At 45.1% G+C, this 26174-nt stretch overlaps 1 protein-coding gene across 1 annotated transcript; it reads left to right on the top strand.

The window, feature by feature from the left end:
- Positions 1 to 6099: 6099 nt before the first annotated feature.
- Positions 6100 to 24352, top strand: UBE2QL1 (ubiquitin conjugating enzyme E2 Q family like 1). Its single transcript, XM_059484062.1, has 2 exons — positions 6100 to 7228; positions 23022 to 24352. Exons 1-2 carry the CDS (start codon positions 6437 to 6439, stop codon positions 23151 to 23153), a joined length of 924 nt encoding a protein of 307 aa, XP_059340045.1. The 5' UTR covers positions 6100 to 6436; the 3' UTR covers positions 23154 to 24352.
- Positions 24353 to 26174: the final 1822 nt, after the last annotated feature.

Here is a 26174-nt window from a genome sequence, read left to right as displayed (position 1 = left end):
TGTTGCTTAGATGACCTACAATGCTTTTGCTGATCCAGAGGTTAATCTGGTGCTCTGATCAGGTAATAAGAGACAATTTGTGTGTCCTTTTGGTGCTGTGAACCACAGTACTGGAACACCTGGCATGCTGCTTTCAGGCTTAGCTGCTAGGCACTGACAAGAGAGACAGGTCTGGCAGCAGCCCTCAGCTTCATGAGGGATGGACTGCATCTGAGGCAGGAGACCCCTCAGACTCTTCTTGGGGTAAAGAGCCATCCATGAACTGGATACTCTGCAAAAATGAGGCTACCTAGGGCTCAGATTCGAATTGTTTGTCCCCAGTTAAAAGCAGGATTGTTGCAAGGCCTCACCCATGGCCCTGGCTCTTGAGTTACATGTAGGAGCTTAGAAAAGTTCACGATCTCCGACCTTTAAAAATTCTAGTAATAACTGACAGAGTCACACAAACAAAAATTTTTGTATCCAAAGTAGAAGGACCATCAAATAGTTGCCACTCCTCCAACCATTCCATGGAATATAGCTTCCTCACTGAGCAGTTACAGATTTGCTTCAAAGATGACATTGTAGGACAAAAATGTGGCAAGATGTGGCTGAAAGTGGAACAAGGTAAAGCATGCATTGTACCTTTATTTGGGGAGAAATCTGTAAATGACTTCTGCCCTGTACTGGCCACATCTTGAATTTGTGTATGAGTGCAAAAATTTAAAAATACTTGTGTGTGTATGTGAGAAGGCCACCTCTGACACAGAGTTCTGTGATTCAGAACTGCCGGATGCAAATGTATTTTAGTCAGTAAGCAGTAATACATGGACATGAACACCCTGCACATAAAAAGCTTCTTCTGAGCATTTCCAGAGCTATGCAGACTTAAAAATCAGACAGCCAACCATATTATCCATGGATATTGTTTACTTCACTCATTCTCAAAAGCTATCCCTGTGCTACAATGGCTATTCATTTACCCAGGTATCCTTTGCATTTAGCTGGGCTTATCTTGTCTGTTGAGTAGAGGTCACCTCAAGACTGCTGTTTACCTAAGTCAGTAAAAGAGATTAGCATTGCCAGATGGACTTCCAACACCAAGGAGAAGGTAATTTCAAAGGACATGTTAACAGGAACATAGGAATCCCACATATATCTTTATAAGTTTTAATATTTCAGGAGTGAACAATTTTATGCCTTTCTTAATTCTTGCTGTTTGTTGCTGAAAATGCCTTTCTTCTGAATATCCTTCTAAAAATAAATGGTGTTGTGACTTTGGAGGATGAAAGGAGGCAAACAGAAAATGAACAGTCAAAGGTGCCTAGTGAGATACTAGTAAGCATCAGGACAACTAAGGCAAAAGAGGGAGAGATTAATAAATAGCTTGCCTGCTGAAAATGTGTGTGTTTGCAAGTTGGCAAACAATTAGCTAAACATAAGTCCATTTGATTCTAGGAAGGAGGGTGTGTCCCATGCTGTAAATTAAATCAATGGAGCCTACCAAGCCAACCTAGGTCAATAACTCCTTCAAAAGAATTCCAGGCCTAGAGGCTGACCTAATCCTGAGTATACCAGCAGGATAATTGAACCCTAAGATTCTAATGCCGCCTCTAACAATTTATCTTCAGACCTGCAGAGGAAGACAAAAAAAAGAGCAGTAGAGGACAAATCATGCATCAGGAAGAATAAAATAAAATCTTTCCCAACTCCAGTGGAAGCCCTGAGGCATGGAATTATTATAATGCAAATTGACAGTGATCTAATCTATTTTCTCACACACTTGGGGATACTGACACACCAGATGCCCAGGGACTCATAATATAAGCCTAATTTTCTCTCTTCAGGCATTTTCCTATTCTATTGTGTTGTACAATTACGCCCATAAACTTCTCAGGCTCCTTGCTACAAGACTGCAAGTTACTCCTTCCAGTGCTCAGGAGAGTATTCAAATGCTTCCTTCATCATATCTGGAAGCCTTTGGATTTCCAGTGCAGATGTATTCAGGATTATTCACTGTACTGCCATTTGATCATGTGATGAAGTCAATATCCCTCTCTGACATTTACTTCTCAAATATATTTATTAAGTGTTATCACAGCCCTATTCAGTCTTAGCTGAGCTATACTAAACAAGAAAAAAGTCTTTTAATTTTCCTACAAAGATAGGACTTTTGTTCCCCTAATCATTCTAGAAATGCTTCTGTGCACTTGTTCAATTTAACATTTTCTATCATTTGGCATTAAAATTCTGCTGCATTTAAATGGAAGTAAACAATACACATATGAACTTTTTGCTGAACCACAGGTAACTTGTTTTTTGCAAACTCAGCTAAAAAAGAAAACCACTGGCCAATATTATCCTACTACAAAACAAAAACAAAACACCAACAAACCCAAACAAACAAACAAAAACCTTCCTGCCAGCCCCAATATCAAACTGGTACTGGAATGGGAGTTCAATTTCCAGCTCTCCAGCTAGCAGCAGATACTTCTCCACCACAAGAAGAATCTGAGATGCCCTTCATCAGCTGCACCCTGCTCTGCATGGAACTGAGGGCTGCTGCCAGACCTGAGCTTGGAATGCTGTCCTGTGCCACTAAAAAAATGGCTAAGCCTGAAAGCAGCTCTCCAGCTGAATATATAGAAGAAATATCTCCCAGAGGTCAGTCTGTTTTGCGTACCCAGATGCCTCTCTGATTTGAAAGTCATTGCATCAGTCTAGGATGTCTTTGCACTCTGAGTGGATCAACCAGTCCTGCTCCAAGACAGGGACAGGAGAGCCTTGTCTGGGAGATGGCAGGTGAGTTCAGTTTGACTCCTGCCCTTGGCAAACTGGTGAGAAGGTATAATAATGAACAAAGTTAATAGATATATTTCTAGAATTTAAGATACTAAGGAACAGAAATTCATTAGGAATGTGTAAAGAGAGATCATGGACCAAATTTGATCTGGTTTTTTTTGTCATTCAGGGAATATGTGGATAAGGACAGTCTAGATACAGGGGAAGTCTCCCCTGCAAGATATTTTACTACCTGTTTTCCCTCAAGACTTTGTCACAGACAGGTAGAGAAATTATAAAAGAAAGGCCTCATAAAATCAGGCCTGCTCTGCTAAATTAATAGCTGCCGCTGTTCTAAGGTCTGCCACTTCTTCTAAGTGGAGCTAAGTACTTTGCAAGTTGCCATGCAAAAACAATCTTGCAATGAGAATTCGTTAACATGACAGTCTGTTCCTTGGGTGAAAAACAAGTGCACCCATATAAACAATAAGATCTGTCCCAGGAGAATCGGTAGAAAAAGTATGTAAACTATAGATGTACAAAATGTCATGTACCAACCAAAGTGAAAGTATTGTTAACCAGTTAGATCTGACACAGTGCCTTGTGATAATCTTATGAAATATGACCCATAAAATAAGGATTCGGCTTTTTCCTGCATGAAGAAAATGGAGTCTCAGCTGATTTATTACAACAGACTTGACTTTAAGGCATTCAGAGTCCATACTGGACTTGCTTGCTGAGGAAGCCTGGGTGTGAAAAGGAAGAGTTCGCTCCATCACTTCAGCTTTTTGGCCCTGCAGACAGTATGGGCACAGACTGTGATGAATTTCATTACTTTCAGCACTACCAGAGCAGCTCCCTGTGGCAGCAGAACCCTGTTTGTCCAGGCACACCTATTACACCTTCCTCATTGCTGAAACTTGCTCATCACTTCTTCATTAATCTTCTACCATTCCAGAGAACTGGTGGAAGGCCACAGAGGGGATGCTTGCCTCTGGCACACCTTTGCAGAGACCTTGCTCTTTTCTTTTGGCTTCACCACTAGGTAAATACCTCAGTTTATGTAAGACAGGTAAATAACTTCCGTAATGTTAAATTAATGATCACAGCTCCTGCTGCCACCTGGAACACCATGCAGAGACCTTGCAGTTGCTTTTCAGTAAAACATTAATGTAGCCAACACAAAGGCTCCCATTGCTGGTTGGCAGCGTGCTTCAGTTCTGTGTCTGTGCTGCACCACCCTGCCTAGCCCTAGGTATTCATCCAGAGGTGACCACTGAGCACCTTGTTCCACCTGACTGCCTGTGGGGTTTGAAGCTGCAGGTGAAGATTCTGTGACTGCCAGTTTTGGCACCAGTGCAGGAACAGTCTTCCAAGCTGTCCCATCAGGTTTCTCAGTGCCCTGCTCCATATGCTGATAAGAATTTTCCATGTCTGCCTTAGCTTTTCCCCCTGCAAGTCCTGCTGGAGTCACTTTCCTGATGTAGCACAGATTATTTGTTTCCTGGAAGCGTCACACACCAGATGTCTGGGTGCAGTTTGTCTGCATTTCAGAAATTTCCCAGCTCCATAGATGGGTCATCAATAGTTCAGGGGAGTGGCATTTCTGCCACACCAGAAAGCTACTAAGGGAAGGCTTGGACACAGCTTCCTATAACTTATAAACTGGAGGTTCTTCAACTGCTCAGGCAAATACAGGAGGTAGGAGATTAATATGGGTTGAACAGAACAATCTTTGACACTTCAGCCTCCACCCACTTCACATTCACCTGGATGTCTGACCTCCAGGGAAACACTGTCAGCAGTACTTCCCAATACAGATCCCAGGAGTAGGGATTTAGCAAACATCTCTCCTGCAACAGAGCCAGCTGGATATCTGCACACAGGAAAAGATCAGAGCAACTCAAAGGGTTATCACACTGTTGGATTGGCAAGGTCAACAGGACAGGGGGCAGGAGCAAACAAGGACAGTGTTGCAGCACCTGGGCCTCCCAGGACATCACTGACATCTTACTCACAGCCCTTCATCTTCTCTCTGCTCAAAGCAGGCTGATGGAGAATCACTGGCTATAACACACAGGTCAACTCTGCCAGTGTCTCCTGACATTGCTCTATGGAGCCTTCAGGGAGCAAGAGGAGATCCACCTCCAGATCCTCCTCTGGGAAATGCATTATGGAATATAATGCTGCTATGTGCACACACTGCTTATTGCTTTACATCCTCCGCACAACTGATGTAATCACACTTTGGGCCCTGCCTTCACTATTCTTCAATTCAAAGCATTTATTGTAATTTTTTTGCTTTTCCAGTCTCTGAAGGTAAAGAAGATGATGGTAACAGAGATTTTGGGAATCAGCTGCTCCTTCCTGTGTTACAGAGTCCCAGGAGGACAGACCTACTTGGTCTGGAGGGGAGGGATGGGATATGGGATATGTATATCCACTGTACTGAAGAAAGCAAGATTGTCCCATCATTCCCAACACAACAAATACCAAAATACGTGTGCGCACACACACACACACATGTACACATATATACACATGTTATGCACATACAAGTGTTTTTAATCATGTTTATATATCGATTTTTAGACATCACATATGTGATTATACGTGTTCAGGCAGGTAAGTGTAACTATATACGCACACGCACTTATATGCCACGGTCCATGCCTGTGTCCTTACACATGAACACCGAGCTGCTGTGTCCCTGCGGTAGCTGCGGGCTCTGTCCGTGCGCACACACGTGCGCGGAGCTGCCGCGGTGTCGCTTCCCGGCCCTGTGGGCGCCGACACTCGCGCGCGCACACACACACACACACACACACACACGCACGTAAGTGTGCAACACCTGCTCCCGCAGCCGCGGCTCTGTCCCGGCGCCCCTCCCCGCCGTGCCCGCCCCCGGCCCGCCCGGCCGGCGGGGCCGCTGCCGCAGCGCGGGGCGGAGCGGGTCGGTCCCCGCGCTGCCCGCCGGCCGCCGCCCCGCCGAGCCCCGCAGCGGCGGTGCCGCCAGGCGGGCGGGGGGCGCGGCGGGGCCGTGCGGCGCTGCCCGGGCGGGCGGCCCCTCTCCCTCCCGAACAAAGGGCCGAGCGCGCCGCGGGCCGGCGCGGGCACGGCGGGGGCCCGCGGGCGGGCTCCGACCCCCCCGCCCGCCTCGGGGGGAGGCGCCCGGAGCGGCGCGGGGCCCGGCCCGCCGGGAGCGGCCGGGGATTGGCTCGGCCGAGCGCGATCCGAAGGTGCCGGGGAAGCCATCTGCAGCGCAGGCGGTTTCGCCGCCGCTGTGCGGGGGGAGGGAGGGGGCTCTCCCGTGCGGGAGGCTGGGGGATTTTTTTTTCCCTTCCTACCTTTCCCCCCCACCACCACCACCCTCCTCCTCCTTCCTTTTCACGGGATCATGGCCACGGCGGCGGGGCCGTGATGTCCGCGGGAGCAGCCCCGCTGCGGCAATGCTCCCCGCCGCAGCTCTAGGCACGGGAGGCGTTTGAGCGGCGGCCGCACATCCTCCGGCACCGCGGCGGCACCGCCGCCTCTCCGCGCCCCGGACCGGCGGAGAGGCGTTTCGCCGCCCGCCCGCCAACAGCGCACCCGCCGAGCCAGGCTTTAAATTGATAACAACCACACTAGAGCCCCGCCGGTGCTCAGAGGCGGCGGGGATCGCAGAGCCGCGCACAACATGGCCACTCTGCTGCGGAAAATCGGGCTGATCCGGCTGCACAGCCGGGACACCGAGGACCCCAAGCACCACCACCACCGCAGCAGCAGCAGCCAGCAGGGCTCCTCGCTCCGCGGCAGAGGCAACCAGAAGAACAGCAGCAACAAGCCGCAGCCGCAGGGCCCCCCCGGGGGCGGCTGCAGCAGCAGCAGCAGCGAGGGCAGCCCCGGCGGCCACAAGAACAAGAAGGCGCCGGAGCCGGCCAAGCAGCCCCCGCAGCAGGCGCGCTCGGGAGTCGGCCGGGAGAAGCCGCGGGAGCCGGGCAGGGAGCCCGGCGCCGGCAAGGAGGCGGCGCAGCGGCCCGGCCCCGGCTCCGGCCCCGGGTGCGGGTCGGGGCCGGCGGCGCTGGTGCCCGCGGGCCGGCAGCAGCACTGCACGCAGGTGCGGACCCGGCGGCTGATGAAGGAGCTGCAGGACATCGCGCGGCTCAGCGACCGCTTCATCTCGGTGGAGTTGGTGGACGAGAGCCTCTTCGACTGGAACGTGAAGCTGCACCAGGTGGACAAGGACTCGGTGCTGTGGCAGGACATGAAGGAGACCAACACGGAGTACATCCTGCTCAACCTCACCTTCCCCGACAACTTCCCCTTCTCGCCGCCCTTCATGAGGGTGCTTAGCCCCCGCCTGGAGAACGGCTACGTCCTGGATGGCGGGGCCATCTGCATGGAGCTGCTCACCCCCCGCGGCTGGTCCAGCGCCTACACCGTGGAGGCCGTCATGAGGCAGTTCGCCGCCAGCCTGGTCAAGGGGCAGGTAGGGCTCCCTGCTCGTCGAGGAGCGCACGTATCCATCGCTCGGGGTGCGGGCTGAGCGGGATTCGGGTGGGAACCCCAATTTGCCCAGCCACCGGGCCCGCTCCTCCCCGAGTACCTGGTGTCACCGGTGGGTGAAGGCAGGGACACATGTGTTTGCCTCCGGGGTCCCTTCTCCGGCAGGTGCGGCAGAGGTGCGGGGCAGCTTGGAGGGACGAGGAGCACATGCATCCATCGTGTCCTCCCGCCCGGCTTTTGTCCCTGTGCCTGTCTCTGCCGCCTGCGGCACACCAAGATATCGTGCTCGTTACCCCTGATGGGCACCTCACAGCAAAAGGGGGCTCTCCGGTCTCCAGCGGGGTTTGGGATTGGTGCCTCCTGCCCTTCACCAAGCAGTCGGCCATGCTCGCTGGTCCCTTGCGTGCAGTGCTGCCGCTGGCGGAGGGCGCGACGCTGGAGCTGCTGCCCCCGGGTCTTTGTCTGTGCTGTCCCGCACAGCGTCTGTCTGTGCTGTCCTGCATAGCATCTGTCTGTGCTGTCCCGCACAGCATCCCTCCGGGGACGGGGGCCACCCCGGCCTTGGGTCTTCGCACACTGCGCTGAGTGTGCCGCCGGGTCACGGCAGGAGTCGTGCCCGAGCTGCTGGCAAACTTGTACAGGTTTGTACAAATCGTCTGGCCCGAAAGGAACAAGTAATTTGGGCTGGGTGCTGCAGCTGCAGCAGTCAGATGATTCCTGCCAGCTCTCCTCTTCAAAGGAGGTGATCGGTTCTTCCGGCAGAGGATCTCGTCTGACCTGAATCGCTGCATTTTATGCTGCTTTTTCCCCCCCTTTTTCTCCTGCAGAATACCCGTAGAAGAGAAATATTTCATAAGCCGTTTTTAATAAATGGGCGAATATTGCTGGTAGGCAGTAGTTCTTTATGCTTTATATTACCCTTTGTATTATAGTGGGCTGTGCACACATGGCTGTGACAGGGTGGTTTTCCTGTTCGTGAATGCCCTTGAACTCGGAGGACCTGCACAGCTCCCTGTCTGTCAGCAAATTATGCTAAGTAACTTAAATTTATATCTTGGCAAGGAGGTGGGGAAAGAATAAATAATAACATACTTTTTATTTGCTTAAAAATGAGGTTACTCCTGTTGCTTCTGTAGAACTGCTTGCCTGAGCAGAAGTAAAGGTTTATTTCTTCTTAAGACTGAAATTAATTTTGATTTTTCAACAGGCTCTTTTGTAAGTGGCATGTCCTCCCTTTAACCTATTTGGTTTGCACCTACTGCTCCTTTTTTTTGAATCAGATAGTATTTTTCTATGCCCTTCATTTCAATAGGTCAAGTTTCCTAGGTCACCTTGGGATATAAAAAAAATCTACCAAGAAGAAAAAAAAAGTTTTAATTAACACAGAGGCTGAGGTAGGTTGAAATTCTGTAGCTGCTCTGTTACACTGTTTGTTAACCTGTCACTTTTTAGAGAGGTCATAGTTCTTGTTATTTGTCACAATAATTTAGAAAGACAATGCTAAATTCTCTCATTTTGTAACAATTCAACCTCTTCCTGAGGTGTTGAATGTTAAAGGGATTCAATGAATATTTACTGGGATCATAAAATGGCTCAGTGAAGAGAAGCGCTGTATTGTTTTATTAGTAATAAATTCTCAGCTATATAATCTGATAATTTTCTTCCCTAAATCACTAAAAAGATTTCCAGAAAGTAGTAGCAATTTTTTATTACCACAGGATGTTTATGTGTGCATCATTAACAAACACATTTAAAAAGCAAGAGTTTCAATAACATTCTTCCAGAAGTTTGCGAAGTCAATTATGACAGAAGGAGAACTGGGATTTAAAAAAAAAAAAAGCAGAAATAAACTGCTGACAGTAACTTAGTGGTTAAATTGATATAACATGGCACGTGTCAACCTCTCAGATTGTTCAATCCAAGTGGAAAGGTTATTAGGCAGTACAGTCAATACATTTATTTTCTGGGTTAGAGAGATGTTGCCTGCGATGGGTTTGCTGGCCTGTCACCGTAGCTGGGCTCTGTGTCATGAGAGCCACGTTTCTGTAATTGCACTCCCCTCGTTATGTAATCCCCACTCCATTGCATAATAGGGCTCAAAATACAGCTGGCGCTCCCCTGTCCCTGTTTCATTTTACAGGTGATCCACTTTAGACCAGTTAGTTTTTAAAAATAAAGATGGAGCCGACGGAGCATGTAGGGCTGAGGTGCTGCATTCCCCAGCGCCGTGTGCCCGGCTTTGGGTGACTCCTGCCGTGCCGTGGGCAGTCTTGGTGCCTGCAAGGAGCCATCCCAAACAAATAGCTGTGGCTGTCACCAGGTTAATTGTGTAATTTCTGTAAGCTGCCTGCAACCTGCAATAGCATGAAATATTCAAGATGCAGTTTATCAGCAAGGCTGGAAGGGTGAGGGCCGTTCTCCATCGCCTTAGAATGAACCTGCCTGAGCAAATGGCAGCAGCCATCGGGCTGAGGGGGAAGATGGGGCACTGCTGCCACCCGTGAGTCAAAGGGACCTTCCAGAGAAATGTCACTGGTTCCCAGCAATGATTTAGCATGAAATCACCATGAATCCTCCAACCTGTGACGCATCCACAAGTGCGCCTGGCTGGCACAGGTGCCAGTGTGAGTGAGCAGGGCTGAGTGTTCTGCTGGCACACCTCCCTCCTTGGGGCAGTCCAGGGGATCCAACCAAGGTGGCTCATTTTGTTGGACATTTCTCCTCAGTCCCACTTTGCTGAGCCAGCTGTGGCACTGTTGGTTCTTCAAAGAGAAACAGCATTTCTTGGTCTCTTGGTAGAGCTAGTAGTAGCTGAGAGCATGTATCACCTTCTGTTTTTTTGACAGAGCAATCCAAAAGCAGATAAAAGTAACATTGAAAATACATTTTCAGACAGTTAAGATTCTTGACAAACTCAAAAGTTTTTTCATGGATTTCACAGACTTTTTCGCAGAGTAGAAGAGAAATTGAGATAAGTCATTCTGACATCTCATGAGATGTCACTCAGGAGTTGTCTCTGTATAGAAACTAAAATATATAACAGAGAAATTAAGCACTTTTCTGTTACTTTTCAGCATTGCACTTGTAAGTGGCTAAACCTGTGTCCAAGTTCCCAGGTCTGGGCATACCTCCCAGGATTTGTATTTTAAAGCAGGGTGGCTCTTTCTCTAGATTTCACCAAGCAGGAACCATATGCGTCAGGTGACCTTGCTTGAGAGATGCCCTACCTTATGGGATGCCATCATGAATCTAGCATTGTATTTTTAGATTTTTTTGTCTGTAAATAAAAATGTTCAAAGTGAAAGAGAGATGACTTTTGTTTGAACATAACAATTCAACAGCCCCAAATTTAACTTTTTTTTTTCCCCCTCAATTTTCAAGGAAAAAATGTTAATTAACAAACAAGTTGGGGTTTGTTTGGTTGGTTGCTTCAGCTATTCAGCTGAGAAAATCAATTATTCACACAGCTCTAGTCAGTATCTTGAGGGGAATTCTCAGTACATCAAAGGCCAAGGACTGTTTATCTGTCTGGGATCCAGAATCCTATTTTAAAAAACTTGGTGTTGTCCTTAACTCAACTGTAGCCTTGCTCTTACAGGGATGACTTTGTACTTGCTTCCTGCACAGTCAGCTGCTCGCTGGCTCCTGTCATCACAGGCAAGAGCTTGGCCCTGCTGAACCAGCGAAACAGTCGCTGTGAGCTGCTGTGGAGCTGGAGTGCCAGCCAGGGAGGTGGGGTGATGCTAATGAAATAATTTAAATACCAGTTGTTTATCATCCTGGAGGCAGCTGTTTGACCTGTCTGTCTAGGCAGAGCTTCCCTTGCCTGGCTCTCTGTGCCTATCCAGGCCATGCAGGTGGGCCATGGAGTGTTACTCCTTCTTAGCCCTTTAAAATGATTTATTGGTAATTTGAGAGAGAGGTTTAACAATTAGTCAGTTGCTCTCCACTTCCAGATAATGGTGTCATTGTCACAATAATATCAATAATGGAAGGAAGGAATGAAGGAGGAATGGTATTGGGTCACAGCAGGAGTTCATCATGGCTCTCCTTGAGTGACAATGCACACAGGTGAGACCAATGCCCACGTTTCAGGGAGGAGTCATCTCTCTCCTTTGAAAACATGGTAGATGATGTGGTCCCAAAGGAAAAGGAGCCAATTTTGTCCAAAAGTAAGAGAGGGTTTTGTTCTTCTAATATATATGTTGTTTCCCACTGGACAGAATGGTTTGGTGGATGCTTAAAAGAGGACAAAGCTATATACACCAGTGTCCAAGTAATGCATTGGGTTTTTGGTTTTGTTCTTTTTTTGAGAGCAACAAACAGAGCTGCCTCTGATGTCTTGGGGACTTCAGATGTAAGCTTGCAGTAGTGCCGACCAGCTGATGCCTTGTCCTCTTTTTTACAAGTCCCTTTTTCTGTCCACAGAGGCTGGGGACCGGACTGCCAGACAAAGGCAGCTGTTAGGTAACTGTCAGCTCTGCAGATTGTCATGGAAAAAAGTCTTCATTTGAGGGAAGTACTCCCTTGTTCTTCCAGTGAATAGGAGGAACATAACAAATTTTCCAGGATTCTTGCAGGGAATGGAAGAAACATAGAAATTTTGCCAGGACATATTACAATAGGAGCAGGATACCCCTAATTGTGAGTATTGTTGCTTTTGTGGGCTTTTATATAATAATTTAGATTAAAATAAAAATATAGTTTATAGTTAAGCTTTAATTTTGAATCAGAAAAGTTCCTGAATTCAAATAAAAGTTGTTGATGTCTTTGATCCCTCACATTGCAGCATTAGAAATACCTCAGTGGGGCCCTGTTCATTTGCTTCAAATGCTGTGTGCCTCGTATGACTATTGAAAGGATTTATCTTTCCATTTTAAAGATTCAAATATCTCAGCTGAGTTTTACCAGACTGAAACAGCAGAAATGGGCTTGTTTTATGACAAGCAGCTACAGAAGGTAGCTGTTAATCATAGTCTAAATTACTCCCTCTTCATCCTTTCAAACAAAAGTGTGAGCGAGCAGATAGCAGATGGGACTTGCACAGTGTCCAGGAGGTCAACAGACTCCAGGTCTTTCAAATATGTATAGCAGAAATTAATTGCAGATCCATGGGTTTTCATACTCCAGATGCTGGGTTTGAGGAGTGTAGCCACGAATAAATCAGCTAATCTCAAAGGCTGCAGAAATGTACAGAGAGCACAGTGGTCTCTGAATTATTTGGAGCCATTGTATCCTATTAGACCCTTAAAAAATTGAATTGTTTTACTTTTTTTGCTTTTGATTAGTTGCCTGAGCAAGTGATTATGGTTATCCTCAAGAGGGGAAATGTTGCTTTAGGTCTAGGGGTGAAAAACATCGACTCATATACAAGGATGACAGAGGAGACCAAGACTGTGTTAGGCGACTTGTCTCCCATAAAGAGGTATAAATGCTGGGCCAAAGAGATGACAGAATATTGTTTGACTGCAGAGGAAAATCAGATCTACTTGCCTTCTAAGATGTCTCCTTCATTTCATTTGAGAAACAGAGGATTGGAAGCTGAAGTTTAAGTGGAGCATATGTATTGAGATGCTGGGCCTGATTAACGGGCTGGAAAAAATAATTGTTCATGTGTACTCTGATATATTGGTGTTCTGACCATCCACTATTATTATGCAAATATATTCTGCTGAGAGGAATGAAGACACAGAGATTCCAACTCATTGAAATAGGAGGTTGGTTTAATTCTTTTCAAAAGCAGAGGGAACATAATCTCCATTTTTCTCCTTCAAAGCATAAAAATGAAAATTTTAAAATACTTTCAACTATCCCTATTACTGTTAAAATAGTTATCAAATAAACGAAATCCCTAAATTAAGCCAAATTACTAATTTTAAAACACGCTTTTATTCTTCTTGGCATTACTTAGCTGGTCTCCTAAATAAAAATTGGAAAGAATTGTGGCTTTGGATTTTGTGAGAAAATTGAATTTGCTGAAAAGAGGAAGAGTCTTCTTCCCTGAATTATATAAGAAGTGCTCATTTTCTTCAGGGTGAGTGTTCAGGCGGAGAACCATGTAGCATTGGGGTGCTTTGTCAGATACTTCACTGAAAATTGTGTTTTTTCAAATGCAGAAAGCCTAGTCACGAAGGGTGATGTCCTGAAGGAGTAACCTAAATAACCCACTTTCTATTGTGACGAAGATTTACTCTTCCTTTTACAGGCTAGCCTTGAAAATATGCAGTTTTCCTAGCATCCGCACAATGCCCAGGGATTTCCATGCATGACCGGACACTTCCAGATTGAAGATTTGTAACTCCACAGTAATTCAGCTCCTTATATGCTGGGAGTCTGATTGCCAGGCCTGGCATGATCCGTGCCATGTCCCCCTGTGGGCATCTGCTCTCACAAAGTGGGACGGTGGTTAAGTAACATAATATTTACTGCGTTTCTTTTTCCAGTCTCAGCTCCTTGGGGCTGGTGAGAGAGTCAGGGAAGGGCTCTTCTTTTCCTTGACGTATTCAGTCCTTCACATGCGGTTTCCAGTTTTCCCCTGTGAATGCCAAAAAAGGTAATGCTGACTTTCAGTGCAAAGGGAGATGGGTGGTGGGAGGATTGCTGGGTGCAATTACTCTGCATTGAACAGGGAGAACCTCAGATGCTGTGGTAGTTATGCTGGCTGAATGGCTCAAAATGTGTCTTAATTGTAAGGTGCACAGGATCCAGTTGTTGCACTTGTAAATGGAATAGCAGGTTTCTCATGGATATCATTGTATTTTTTGAAAGTGCGGGGTCTGGTCTGTGTTGCACTCCACAAGTAATTTCTGGAGGCTGCTGAGCATTACACGGTATTGGCCTTTAACTCCATCTGGAAACAGCAGTAACTGAGTAGGTCCTGGAAGTCTCAGGACAAGCTTTACAGGAAGGATGTGATACTGTTACCTAACCTAGCTCGCAGTGAAATGAGCACTGCACTGGGGAAAGCGCCTGAGCTAGGGAGAAGCGTAGGTGTGCTTTGATAAAAGTCAATTTGTAGTCCTTGCCAGTGTGCACAGAACAGGTAAGTGGGCATCACACTTCAGATGTTCAGGTGATTCCTCTTCTGAAACAGGATCAAGGTGCCAGTCTGATTCACCCTATTCCCATTCAAAGTCACACTGAGGAAGGATACATCAGGCATGTCCACGTGGCAGGTGCGTGCCTGCCTCGTGCACGTGCAGAGTCTGTCCTTGGAAAATGTCTTTTTATCTGCTTCACAATCTTGTGCATTTGCTTTGTTAAAATCAATGATTCTCATTGATTTAATCCTTTGCTGCACAGGCTCTCCAAAAGCCATGGAACTTCTGCAGTGACTCCTTGATAGAGTTACAAGTCAGCTATAATCCCAAACCTGCATTGAAAGATGAGTGAAAATAAACCCGAGGAAGGAAGACATAAGCCTGTGTTATGAAATGGCCCGGAGCTCAGATGCTTGTCATAGTCAGGCTTTATGAGCTGTGGAATGACTTGGTATTTCTCCTGTTTCTAGGCTCGTGCTACAAAGGGTAACAAGCCCCCAGCTGCAGTAAGAAGGACTCATTTCCATAATACATGTCCATGAAAAAAACAAAGCATCATTAAACAGAAGAAATTGATATTATTAGTTTTTCAAATTTTCTAATAATTTCTAAAAATATTAAATTTTCTGTGAATTTGGTAGTATGATTTCCATTAAAATATACCTGGCATTGAAGTATTCTATAATTATTTGTGGGAGGAGGTTGGAGCACTTAGCCTGAGAAAAGGTGATCTGAGTTTACCTTCCAGGTTTTGCCACTGACTTCAGGTGCAGCTGTTTAACTTCACTATATTCTTCTTTCCCACATGCAAAGTACAGGCAAACTTATAAATGACCCACAGGTCATTTGAGGATATATGCTTGAAGCACTCAGAGGCCTCTCTGAGTAGATGTCCATGTGCATCAGTATGAAACATACTGCAGTCAAGAGATTGGCACATTCATATAAATAGCAGTAGAAAAGCACATCCACTTGTGACTCTCATCTTACTAAATTTGGGTTTAACTCTATCAGATGTTCCCAGAGGCAACCTGCTTTTTACTACTGTTTTGCTCTTGTGTTTTTGGTTTTGTTTTTGTTTTAGCATTGTAAAACTTAGGGGAAGGTGAAGATAGGCATTGTCATGGTGTCTTTGTCTTTAAAGCCTGTCACAAAGGATGGTTGGGTTGGCTTTGCTTTGGTTGGGTTCACACCCGTGACTGTAGTTGACTGGGGTAGCTTCAGGTTCCTGATGTGGAGGACCTGTGGGCTTGTGCAGAGTTGCTGTCATGTTCCTTCTCACCTGGACTCAGGAACTCTACCAGTGCCTGATTCCACGTACAGGTAGCCCAGGGGGCTCAGCAAAAGACTGAGAATACATGGGAGAGAAAACATCCCTTTGTCACCTAGACTAGCAAGTGCCCTTCTGGTGGCAGGAACAGGGACTGCCTCTTTTGACAGAAGCCCACCATGCTGTCATACCTTCAGCCCTGGAGATGCTTGAGTCACCAATAATGCAGCCAGCCACCCAAATTTTCTTATTCTTTTGCCAGCACCTATAAAATGCAGGGAGGGAGTTTCTACACCCTCACCTGTGCTGAAATCAGGCTGCCAGCTCGGTGCTGCCTCAGGGAGAGGCGAGGGAGAGCAGCACAGTGCTCTGTGGCTGTCAGACAGAGATTGTGGCTGTAAGCGTTTGTATCGATTAAGAGCTACTGGCACCAGCCTACTGGCACAGACAAATGAGCATGAATAATTACTCAGCTGCAACTCAGATTTCTTTTTCCTGGACAAAGAACAGTTATACTCCCAGAACGCAGAATTTATAGGATGCTTTAAAGCCAGAACTTGCTATGTTTTCACTTCTCTTATGGATTATTCTTAAAAAGGAGACCAAAAAAGGCATGGAAGTACTGCTTTGGATATTACACATTTGCAGGAAAACCTCCTTGTTTTAATTCACTTATGCTGCAGCATTATGAGTATTTGTCTGTATCACTTTCTGTACCGCTTTACTTTAGCTATAGCTAATAATCATATACAGTGCAATATAAATTGTGTGCAGTTTTTGAGACATGATTAACTGTGCCTCATCAGTACATGAAGGAAAAAAATTATAAACGATGTAATTGGGGGGAGAGACTGTGTATATTGCGCTCTAAGAGCGATGTTGTGACACATTGCAATCACTGCACTGAGAGCATGACAGTACTCACTTCAGCATCGCTCTGCTTTTGAATGTGTCTCTAAAGCCAGTGGAAATATTTTCCTCTGAAAGCTTGTTTAAATATTCTAGGATAAGCCTGGTTCAGGCTTGAGTGCTGAGTGCCTCTGTTCCTTATCAGAAAATGTTTGAGTGTGTTTGCATAGAATAGTTGGGGCCCAAAGCCATTAGTCACTGGCACATTATGGAACATGTTACATACTGGAAACTCATAGCATGCTTCAATATGTAGGAAATCCATGGATTTTGTGTCATACATGGAGAAACCTGGCACAACAGACATGGAAAATGGGCATGTCATTGTGGATCATCTTCCTGTCCATGGAGGGATCGCCATAGATGCCATGTCTGGCATAGTGACTCTCTGCAGTCTTTTGTGTGCTTCTCTCTCTCTGCTTGTTTTTCATCTCTCGACATTTACCTAGGGTTGGGTCAGCAGAACCTGCTGTAGAGATCTGCTAAGAGATGGAGGCAGAAAAGAGAACTGCAGCCATCCATGTGTCCTTATGCTGGCTTACATGATGGGCCAAGGTTAGCCCCACGTGCAGAAGCTTCTGTGATTTGCCCTTGGGAGACCAACCTGGAGTTATTTGCATTGCCAGGACTAATGAGAGTACACAGGGCTGAGGAGATTGTGTTAAGAGCTGTGCTAACAATGTGAAGGTTTGCCTGCTTCTGAGTCTCTTAGCTGTGCACTACTGGAAATTTACACAGCTTTTTGTTAGCTGGTCAAGGCAAAACACCTGGATGTGACTGAAGGTTTGCTGTGACACCTCAGAGATCCACAGCACAGGAGCTTACATCGTTTCCACAATAACATCAGCCCTGTAAGGGCTCATGGCTGTGTACGCTAAATCTCTGAAAATTTGGGACCTAATAAAGTAGGGAGTGGCATCAGGAGTGGACTGAGCACAACCTTGAACCGTTCAGGACCTGGCTGTGCAGTGCCACAGCTGGCCTATGTAGGCAGTTCAGCTCCAAGTGTCTAAGCTGGACTTGGAGACCACCACAGGTCCCTTCCAGACAGCGCTTTTGGTGACTGCATGATCCTGTGGAAGGCTAACCTCTTTTACATAGTCCCATCCTTCTAGGGAATGCCAACAGCACACACGTGGAAGCACACATGGTTCTGCCCTAAAATCATTGGGTTGGGATCTGGGAGCTACTATTATTTATTTGACAAGAGAGGGAACTCTCTTTGTCCAGAGAAATCCTCTTGAGGCTGTCCTGACTCTGGAAGGACCAGAAGAAATGGCAAGACTGCTTTTCATGGCACCATACCCACCAGCTGTGGGTAAATATATGGTCATAGTGGGCTCGAGAGTCTCTGGCTTCATAATTTGGCTTCTGTGCAGGATGTAACTCTGACTACTTTGTGATCTGGTGATGCTGGGGAAGAATTGACATGGCACATTGCTGACAGTGGTACTGACAGATTTTAAACAGCTAATAGTTGGATGTTTTTCAGGATATGCTTCAGTGTCACAGAGCATTATGAAGGGGAGATGTGTTCACAGAGACTACTGTGGCATCACTTGGAAGTAGAGAAGCTGCCAGATTTGCCCACAGAGGTCTGTAGATGTGAATGTGTCATGTTTTAACCTCTGATGCCAACCAAATGCTACACAGTCACTCCCTGGCTGGGGAGGAGAATCAGAAAAAAGAGTAAAAACTTGTGGGTGAGATAAGGAGTTTGATAATTGAAACTAAGTAAAATACAATACTAATAATTATAATAATAGCAAAAAATTGTAATTAAAAACAGACAAAAAACTCACAAGAAAACCTAGTGATGCACGATACCATTACTCAGCACCCACTGACAGATGCCCAGCCCCATCCCCAAGCAGTGATTGGCCCCTCCCAGCCAACTCTCCCCAGTTAATATGCTGGGCATGATGTTCTGTGATGTGGAACATCCCTTTGGCCAGTTCAGCTCGCTGTCCTGGCCAAGTTCCCTCTTGGCTTCTTGTGTGCCTGCTCCCTGGTAGAGCACAAGGCACTGTGAAAAATCCTTGGCTTAGTGTGAGCATTGCTCAGCATCAACTAAAACATCAGCATGTTATCAGCATCATTCTCATGCTGAATCCAAACCACCACTTCTACTAGAAAGAAAATGAACTCTATTACAACTGAAACCAGGACAGGGGGACAAATCATACATGAGATTCACCTTGGGTCTTCTGCTGAGCATGGCAGGAGGGAGTGGTTGGTCCCTCTGTATGGCCAGGGCACTGAGAAGGCTGCCCACAGCAGATCATGTTCCAGGAGGTCTTTCTGCCTGCCATTATCAGGGTTCTAGACTGGATGCTCATCAGCTGTTTGTGCAGGCTCATTAGTTTGGGCGAGTGGCATGCAATTGCTCGCTGTGCCACGCAGGCTGGCCGCAGCAGGAGCGCGAGCAAGGGAGGAGGCTGAGCGCGGCACACGTCCCCTGCGCCTCAGCACGGCTGCATGAAAACCAGTTGGGTGCTGTGGCATTGCTTTCACCTTTCATATGTTTCTAGCTTGTTAAAATTATATCTTGATAAGTACATGAAGTCACAGCAGATGGCAAAATCTGAAACGTTCTCTCCAACTCTTTAATTAGGTTTTCAGTTATCCCTTTATGAAAGGCGCTCTGTGAGTGTCTGAAAGTATTGCAAGTATTTAAATAAGCTCCTGGTGCGACTTCTCAGAGCTGAAGTCGACAGTGATATCTTTATGAAAGGCTCCTTGGGGTTTTGCTGTTGTTTTTAACCTCTTGTGGAATGTTTTGATCTTGCTCAGATAACAGTTTGATATCTTTCCTTGACATGGTGCCGGACACATCCAAAAGTCAGCCATGCAAATGATCTGTATTCCTTAACCTGGCAGTAGTGGCACATGTGGTTTGGGGATTGGTCAAAATGCAGTTGTGCCTGACAGAGCTGTGGACAGCACATATTTACATACTGTATTTACCATCACTGCCATGTTTACAGAATGCAGCAGCTCACAGGCTGCCCAGAGCTGCTGGTTTAAGTAGCAGCCTGAAAATAAACTGTAGTCAGGGCTGGTAGCAGTATCTGGTAAAACATTTGACACTTTCTTCTATAATTGCATCCAAAATGACATTTTTTACTTAAATTTGGGAAGAGTTTTTTGGGAATGGCAAAAAACTAAAAATCAGTAAAGACAGTAGATACCACCCAAGTATAGGCTTGAAAACATCTGAAGTTGGTCAGCTGAAATTCCAGCCTTCCTTCTTTTTACCCCAGGTTTACTTGAGGCACCAAATAGGGAAACTTTCATTTAGAAGGTTAAATTTTATCCAGATTATAAACAGCTGACAGGATATTGATTAATAAGAGACAGTGCTGACCGTGCCACCCATAGTTCCTGTATAAGCATAGAAATACATGGACTGCAGCAGGGTAGAATTAGCTGGCCTTTGATGGTGCAGTTTGCATACAACCTGTATATGGTACCAAAGTGAAAGTGGATTTAATGATCCCTTGCATTAATAACAGAAAGATTTCAGAATAAACTCATTAAATGATGCTCCTTTCATCTGATATGGCTCCAGTAACATTTTACATGATGTGATGATCCTTACCACATCATTACGACACCAGAGAATTCTTACATTCCTGCTTTGAAAGCTGTACATAATCAACACCAAACATGAGCTGTTCACAATGCAAAGGTCCTACTTCTCGGTACAGCTTAGCATTAATACTTTGTAAAAGCTGGGCAAGATGTGAATCATACTGTCCTAGGTGCTAGGCGTATAATTCAGGAAGGTATCAAAGCCTTAAAGGATAAAAAATTATGTGCAAAACACAGGAGATGACAAATGGATCTAATCCAGAAATGAATCAGCAGAGTAAGTTTATATTTACTTTTAAAAGTATTTCATCGGCGAGATTTTGAGGATAGCATTTTCTGTGCTGTTTAATCTTCTGTTGCATTTTGTTTTTTCTTTTCCTGTTTCTCTGCATGTGCTTCCAACAAAACTTCAGATTAGGAAGAAATTTCACAATGTTTTGTAACAACAAAAATACTCCTGCAGAGTAATTATGATTGATAGTTATATAGGATATAATTATTGAATAGGATTTTTAAAATATGTTACCCAGCTTTATTTAATTATTCCATCTGTCACAACTAAAAATGAGATTTTCTAAGAAAATTTATGATCAGGACTCAATTGAGAACCATTCAGATCATCCTTATTTGGGACATCTTAATTGCTGAATTTGTGTGGAGATGTAGGTGTCTTGCTGTTTGGTCTATCAAGGGGTTTTTAAAGAGGAAATAGATTTCTAGTCTGTAAATGGCAGCCAGGGAGAAAGGTGAGGAAAAGCATTGACAGGTAAAACAGATGTTCTGGGGAAAAACAAATGGGTATAAATTGACTGTGAGTAAATGGAGGTGTGAATTGGAGGGTGTTTGTAATCTTTAGTTAAGGTGTGCTCTGAGAGACTGCTCAAACTGCACTGAAAAATTATTTGTTAAAACATGAGCAGGAAACAGCTTTTTCTTTCATGTGTCCATAGTTTTGCTGTAACAGGAGCAGTGCTGAACACAAAAGAGCCTCTGCAATATTGTGACTGCTTTCTAGAAAGAAATTATTTGTCCACACTACAGACTAAGCTTACTCATTTTAGTCCGTAAAAGCAAATTTGATACTTTGCGGACAGATTCTGTTTTCTTTTTTTCCATTTCCTCTCTTTTCTTCCCTCAATATACCTGACTATTTTCTCAGTATTAGTTGCATGCTATTACAAATGCCAATTTTTGGTTTAAATTCCAAATTGACTGTAAAATCAGGGAAGCAAAAGATTATTTTTTGAGCTAAAGAACAAAAAAAAATGAGAACATACTAAGTTGAACAGAAAAAATGATTACATACTAACTTGGTTCTTAATAATTGTAACATTGTAATATAGTATCCGCTCATCAGAAACAATTTATTGTTAAAAAGACTTTCAGTGCAATCTATAAAACAATTACTAAAATTACTAGACTAGTGACTTTATTTAACTTCTATTTGTAACAAATCCAATAGGCATAAATACTTTAGAGGTATTTATTTTATTTTGATTATTTTTTAAAGGTATTCATTGTTGTAGAGTGGTAATAATCTGCAGCTATAATTCTTTCTTTTATCTCTGTTGGTTGGTAATTGACACAGACCAGTGTGAAAAATAAGGTAAGATATTGATAACTCAATAAAAGTCTCTACTGCCAAACAAAGATTTGAATTTTCATACAGCTGTGCAGTTAGAGGTAATATAATAATAGCAGGGTAATAAAAATGCAGTATATGCAAATGGGTGTATTTTCATTCATTACCAAACTTGGCGTGAAGGGTAATAAACAAATTAGAACTTTAGAATTAACGTGGAAGCAAGGTGGTTTAAGGCACTCCTTTTAGAAAGGGCAGAGCTGTTCGTGTCTCATGGGTGGGTAGGTGGCAGGAAGAGGGATGGAGTGTGTGTCCAGCTGGATGGAGTGTGTCCCACGGGATGGAGTGTGTCCCATGGGATGGAGTGTGTCCTGCAGGATGGAGTGTGCCGTGGGATGGAGTGTGTCCCACGGGATGGAGTGTATCCCATGGGGATGGAGTGTGTCCCATGGGATGGAGTGTGCCGTGGGATGGAGTGTGTCCCATGGGGATGGAGTGTGCCCCGTGGGATGGAGTGTGTCCCATGGGATGGAGTGTATCCCGTGGGATGGAGTATGTCCCATGGGGATGGAGTGCGTCCCACGGGATGGAGTGTGTCCCGCGGGATGGAGTGTGTCCCATGGGATGGAATGTGTCCCATGGGGATGGAGTGTGTCCCGCGAGATGCAGTGTGTCCCATGGGATGGAATGTGTCCCATGGGGATGGAGTGTGTCCCATGGGGATGCAGGGTGTCCCGCAGGATGCAGTGTGTCCCATGGGATGCAGTGTGTCCCATGGGATGCAGTGTGTCCCGCGGGATGCAGTGTGTCCCATGGGATGCAGTGTGTCCCATGGGGATGCAGTGAGTCCCATGGGATGCAGTGTGTCCCATGGGGATGGAGTGTGTCCCGCGGGATGCAGTGTGTCCCGCAGGATGGATGTGATCCTGGTGTCCCTTTGGCGGGGGGCGAGGCACGGGCAGCCCTGAGCGCAGCCATGCCCAGGCGGTCTCTGTCTGCCAGGAGGGCTGGGCAGGAGGGGTCTCACGCCAAGCACGGAATGCCGGGGATGCCCGGGAGCAGCGGGGAGGGAGGCGAGCCCCGAGGCACGGCCGCGGCAGCAGCCACGGGGCAGTGTGCCAGCTCAGGAGCTCGCCGGGAAGGAACAGCCCCACAGATACCTTCTTTCTTTCTTTTTTTATTTTCTATTCCCCCCTCCTTTTTACCTGTTCACTGAACATCATTGTAAATCACCTCTGATAATGCATTTGTGTTTGGGAACCATGCTGGCTGGAGCCCATAAGTGAATGCCTGCCATCCTGAGGAGTTGAAAAGTTTATCTGTGGTTTCCAGATGCGTGTTCACGTCTTTAATGAAGGTTTTCTCTTTGTGTTTGGCGCAGGGCCGTATCTGCAGAAAAGCTGGCAAATCAAAAAAGTCGTTCAGTCGAAAGGAAGCTGAAGCAACATTTAAGAGTTTGGTGAAGACCCATGAAAAATATGGGTGGGTCACCCCGCCCGTCTCTGATGGCTGATGTTAGCAACCTGCACTTGACAAAAATGCTGAACAAAAGTACTGTGACATCTCCTCAGTGCTGTACACCGCCCATCCTTTTCTACTTCAGCTTCAGTTACATACCATGAATGTCAAGGAGACATCTAAGTTATTTATGAACAGATGTGTTTACAGAGGGAGAGGAAAAAAAATGCTGTGTAGGATTATATTTCAAGACTGGAGAATGGTCATCATTGAAGTCACTTGAGCGGATGCTGAGATTGCGTCATTTGCCCCCATACAGCCCACATTGTCTTCAGCTTCTTTCCATGACAGCAGCACCAAACAGCAGTACTGGAAAGTCTATCCATTACTGCTCAGTTCATTTAAATGTAAATGAAACAGTTAATATTTAATAGGGAAGCAGTGCATTGCAGGTACATGTTTGCTGTGCTGTTTATCTTTGTCTCCTAGCAGGTCAACATAACTTGAAGATTTGTCTTTATGTGGAACTGTGGTCTGCTGTGACTAAATTTAGACCTCATTTGTGCTCTATATATGACCTTTAATTCATAAATGAAACCAGAATTAAAATGTTGAAAGGTCCTAGTGTTGAAAAATTATTAAGTGGAATCACCCAACCGGTTACAATGTGCTCTCTGTGCTGATATTGTGATGTGCTGTTCAGAAATAAACCAGTGCAGTTAGCTGAAGGTTAGGTGGTTTTTTAAAACACATCCACACCGGGGCTCAGAGGGGTTGGTTGGTGGTAGCAGAAAAACGATTACCCTGGCAGTACCTTCTGCAGGAGCATGTGGCCTGTCAGCTCTTCAAAGCAGCAAAACAAATGAGTGGAAATGGACAAAGCAACCTTAAAATTTCATCTGTTTAATTTTGAAATGATATGCCAGTACAGAGTAAAAATTTTCGAGTCAAATGGAACATGGTTTGTAAGATGATTTGCATGACTGGAATTTTTCTTTTTTATTTTTACTCAATAGACATTGTATGTACTTAGAGCCCAGTATCTAAGAAAACCCACTGATGTATATAAATGTCCTATTATTTAATCATTAAAATTTAAGTTTTCTGGTAAACAAATTGTAAAAAACAACTTTCTAAGGGACTCCATAAAAGCTGAAGGTAATGTTAAGAATGGTCTAGAAAAGCATTAAAAAATGTGGATTCCGAATGGAAAATCGTATTGGACACGTGCTGAATAAAATCACCAGTATCGTTTCTGCTGCCTCAGGAATTCAATCATTTTGGCCAGCTTTTGTATTCAAAGTAATGGGTTTTCTGTTGTGAGATTCTAAGCACCATACAGATGTATCTGTTGTGGTGGTATTTTAATTGAAAGTAGGACAGTATCGATTGTAAGACTGATTTGGAGGGGGAAGGCAGTGTGTGTTTGGAAGCACTTTCCATTATACAGCTAACACAAGAACAAATCGAAATGGTTGACCAGTTTCCGTTTGTGTTACAGCAACACTGGAGACTGTACAGAGAGCTTGGGGGTCTGGAGTTTGATTTAAAACCACATGCAGCACAGAAGAACAAAAGGAGTACAATGGAGTTTAAGCACAAGAGAAGAAGCAGCAGAGCAGATATTCTTGCAGTGCTGGTGCAAAAACGCTGTTCAGTGAGACTGTTGAGCTTTGTCAGCTAGATAGAGAGAAAAATAATCAAAGCCTTCACCAAAAGGAATATGCAGGTCAGAGCCACTCAGTTTTGTGGGCATTGCAAGAACCTGGTTTCTTGCACTTCTGATCTCCATCAGTAGTCACTTCTCTTTCTCCTCTGATCATTTGTGGTGTGCCTTAACTCAGCTACAAAGAGAAATGCTTGGTGCCACAAATCTGCCCAGATCTTGCTGCCATTTATCTCGCTCTGCTTTATGCTTGGAGACAAGGCTATAAACAGTGTATGTATGTACTTTTCCTCTCAAACTGCGTATCAGTTCTGTGCATCCAGCAGCAGAATGTGTCTTTTGAGTGAGGAATAACATTTCAAGTAATTTACTTTCTCAATATTTATAAACATTCTTTGCTCTCCCTTATGGAAGAGGAAACTGGTATGTTTAGTTAAGCATGAAATTATTTGTAATTCCTAGCAGGACTCTCTGAGAACATAGAGAGTGATCTAGCACTGGAAATCATAAGGTTTGTTATTTCCCTTCAGAAAAGCTCTGCCCTCATCAGCACAGTAAAATAATGTTAAAAACAGCATGAAGGTGTGGTTAAGTCTTGGGGGGGGGGGATTATTTCATTTTCTGCTGTTTTTTAATGTCTCTTTTTTTTCTGTCAGTGGGTTATTTTAAATCTTCCTGAGAACCATATCTTTAATATTTAATTAAAGGGTTAGCTAAAAGGAACGTAGTGGGTGGATTGCTACCACTTCCCTCAAACCTACTTATTATGTGTCTTCTTAAGTGTGCTTTAAATAGTTAGAGCAAACATCATCGCTAAAAATCACAGTTACTTTCTGGCTGTAGGAGGTTCTCTGCATCACTCAGTGTCTTGGAGCAGTAGGAGAGGCAAATCAAAAAATCTGGAGTGCTTTGAAGCTGTAGCAGAAGGGGAGCAGAGTGCGTGCGATGATAAGCTGCGGCAACAACTCGTGCGGGGAGGAAAGAAGGCAAAGTACACTGCATGAACTAGGGCAGGATGAAGTTCCTGCTGCACCAAAAATACTCCTGCTGCTGTTAAAGAGACGATGGCTTGTGGCAGGAGCAGCCCGTGCTGGGGGCATGCAGGAAAAAGGGGACAGCAGGGAGTGCAGAGGCTTTGTGCTTCGGAGCAGGAAGGGAGGGAAGGAGATGGCTAGGGGAGTGGTTAATTAAGAGGTCTATAAAGAGAGTTTATCTATTTTAGGGAAAATTAGTTCATGGGTTTTGTCTAGCGGTATGCTAGACAAGTTCTACTTTCTCTACTACAGACAAGCCTAAAAGAAAAGCGAAGGAGAAATTGGGAAAGGAAAGGTGTTTGAGGGGAAGGAAAAGAGGAAGACCTGAGAAGAGAGAGAGAGCGGGAGAAAATATAACTGGGCAAGTAAATCACAT

Source organism: Ammospiza nelsoni, chromosome 1, assembly GCF_027579445.1.
Source record: "Ammospiza nelsoni isolate bAmmNel1 chromosome 1, bAmmNel1.pri, whole genome shotgun sequence".
Lineage (NCBI taxonomy): Eukaryota > Metazoa > Chordata > Aves > Passeriformes > Passerellidae > Ammospiza > Ammospiza nelsoni.
The sequence above is the reverse complement of the archived record's forward strand: the minus strand, read 5'-3'. Positions and strand labels throughout refer to the sequence as shown.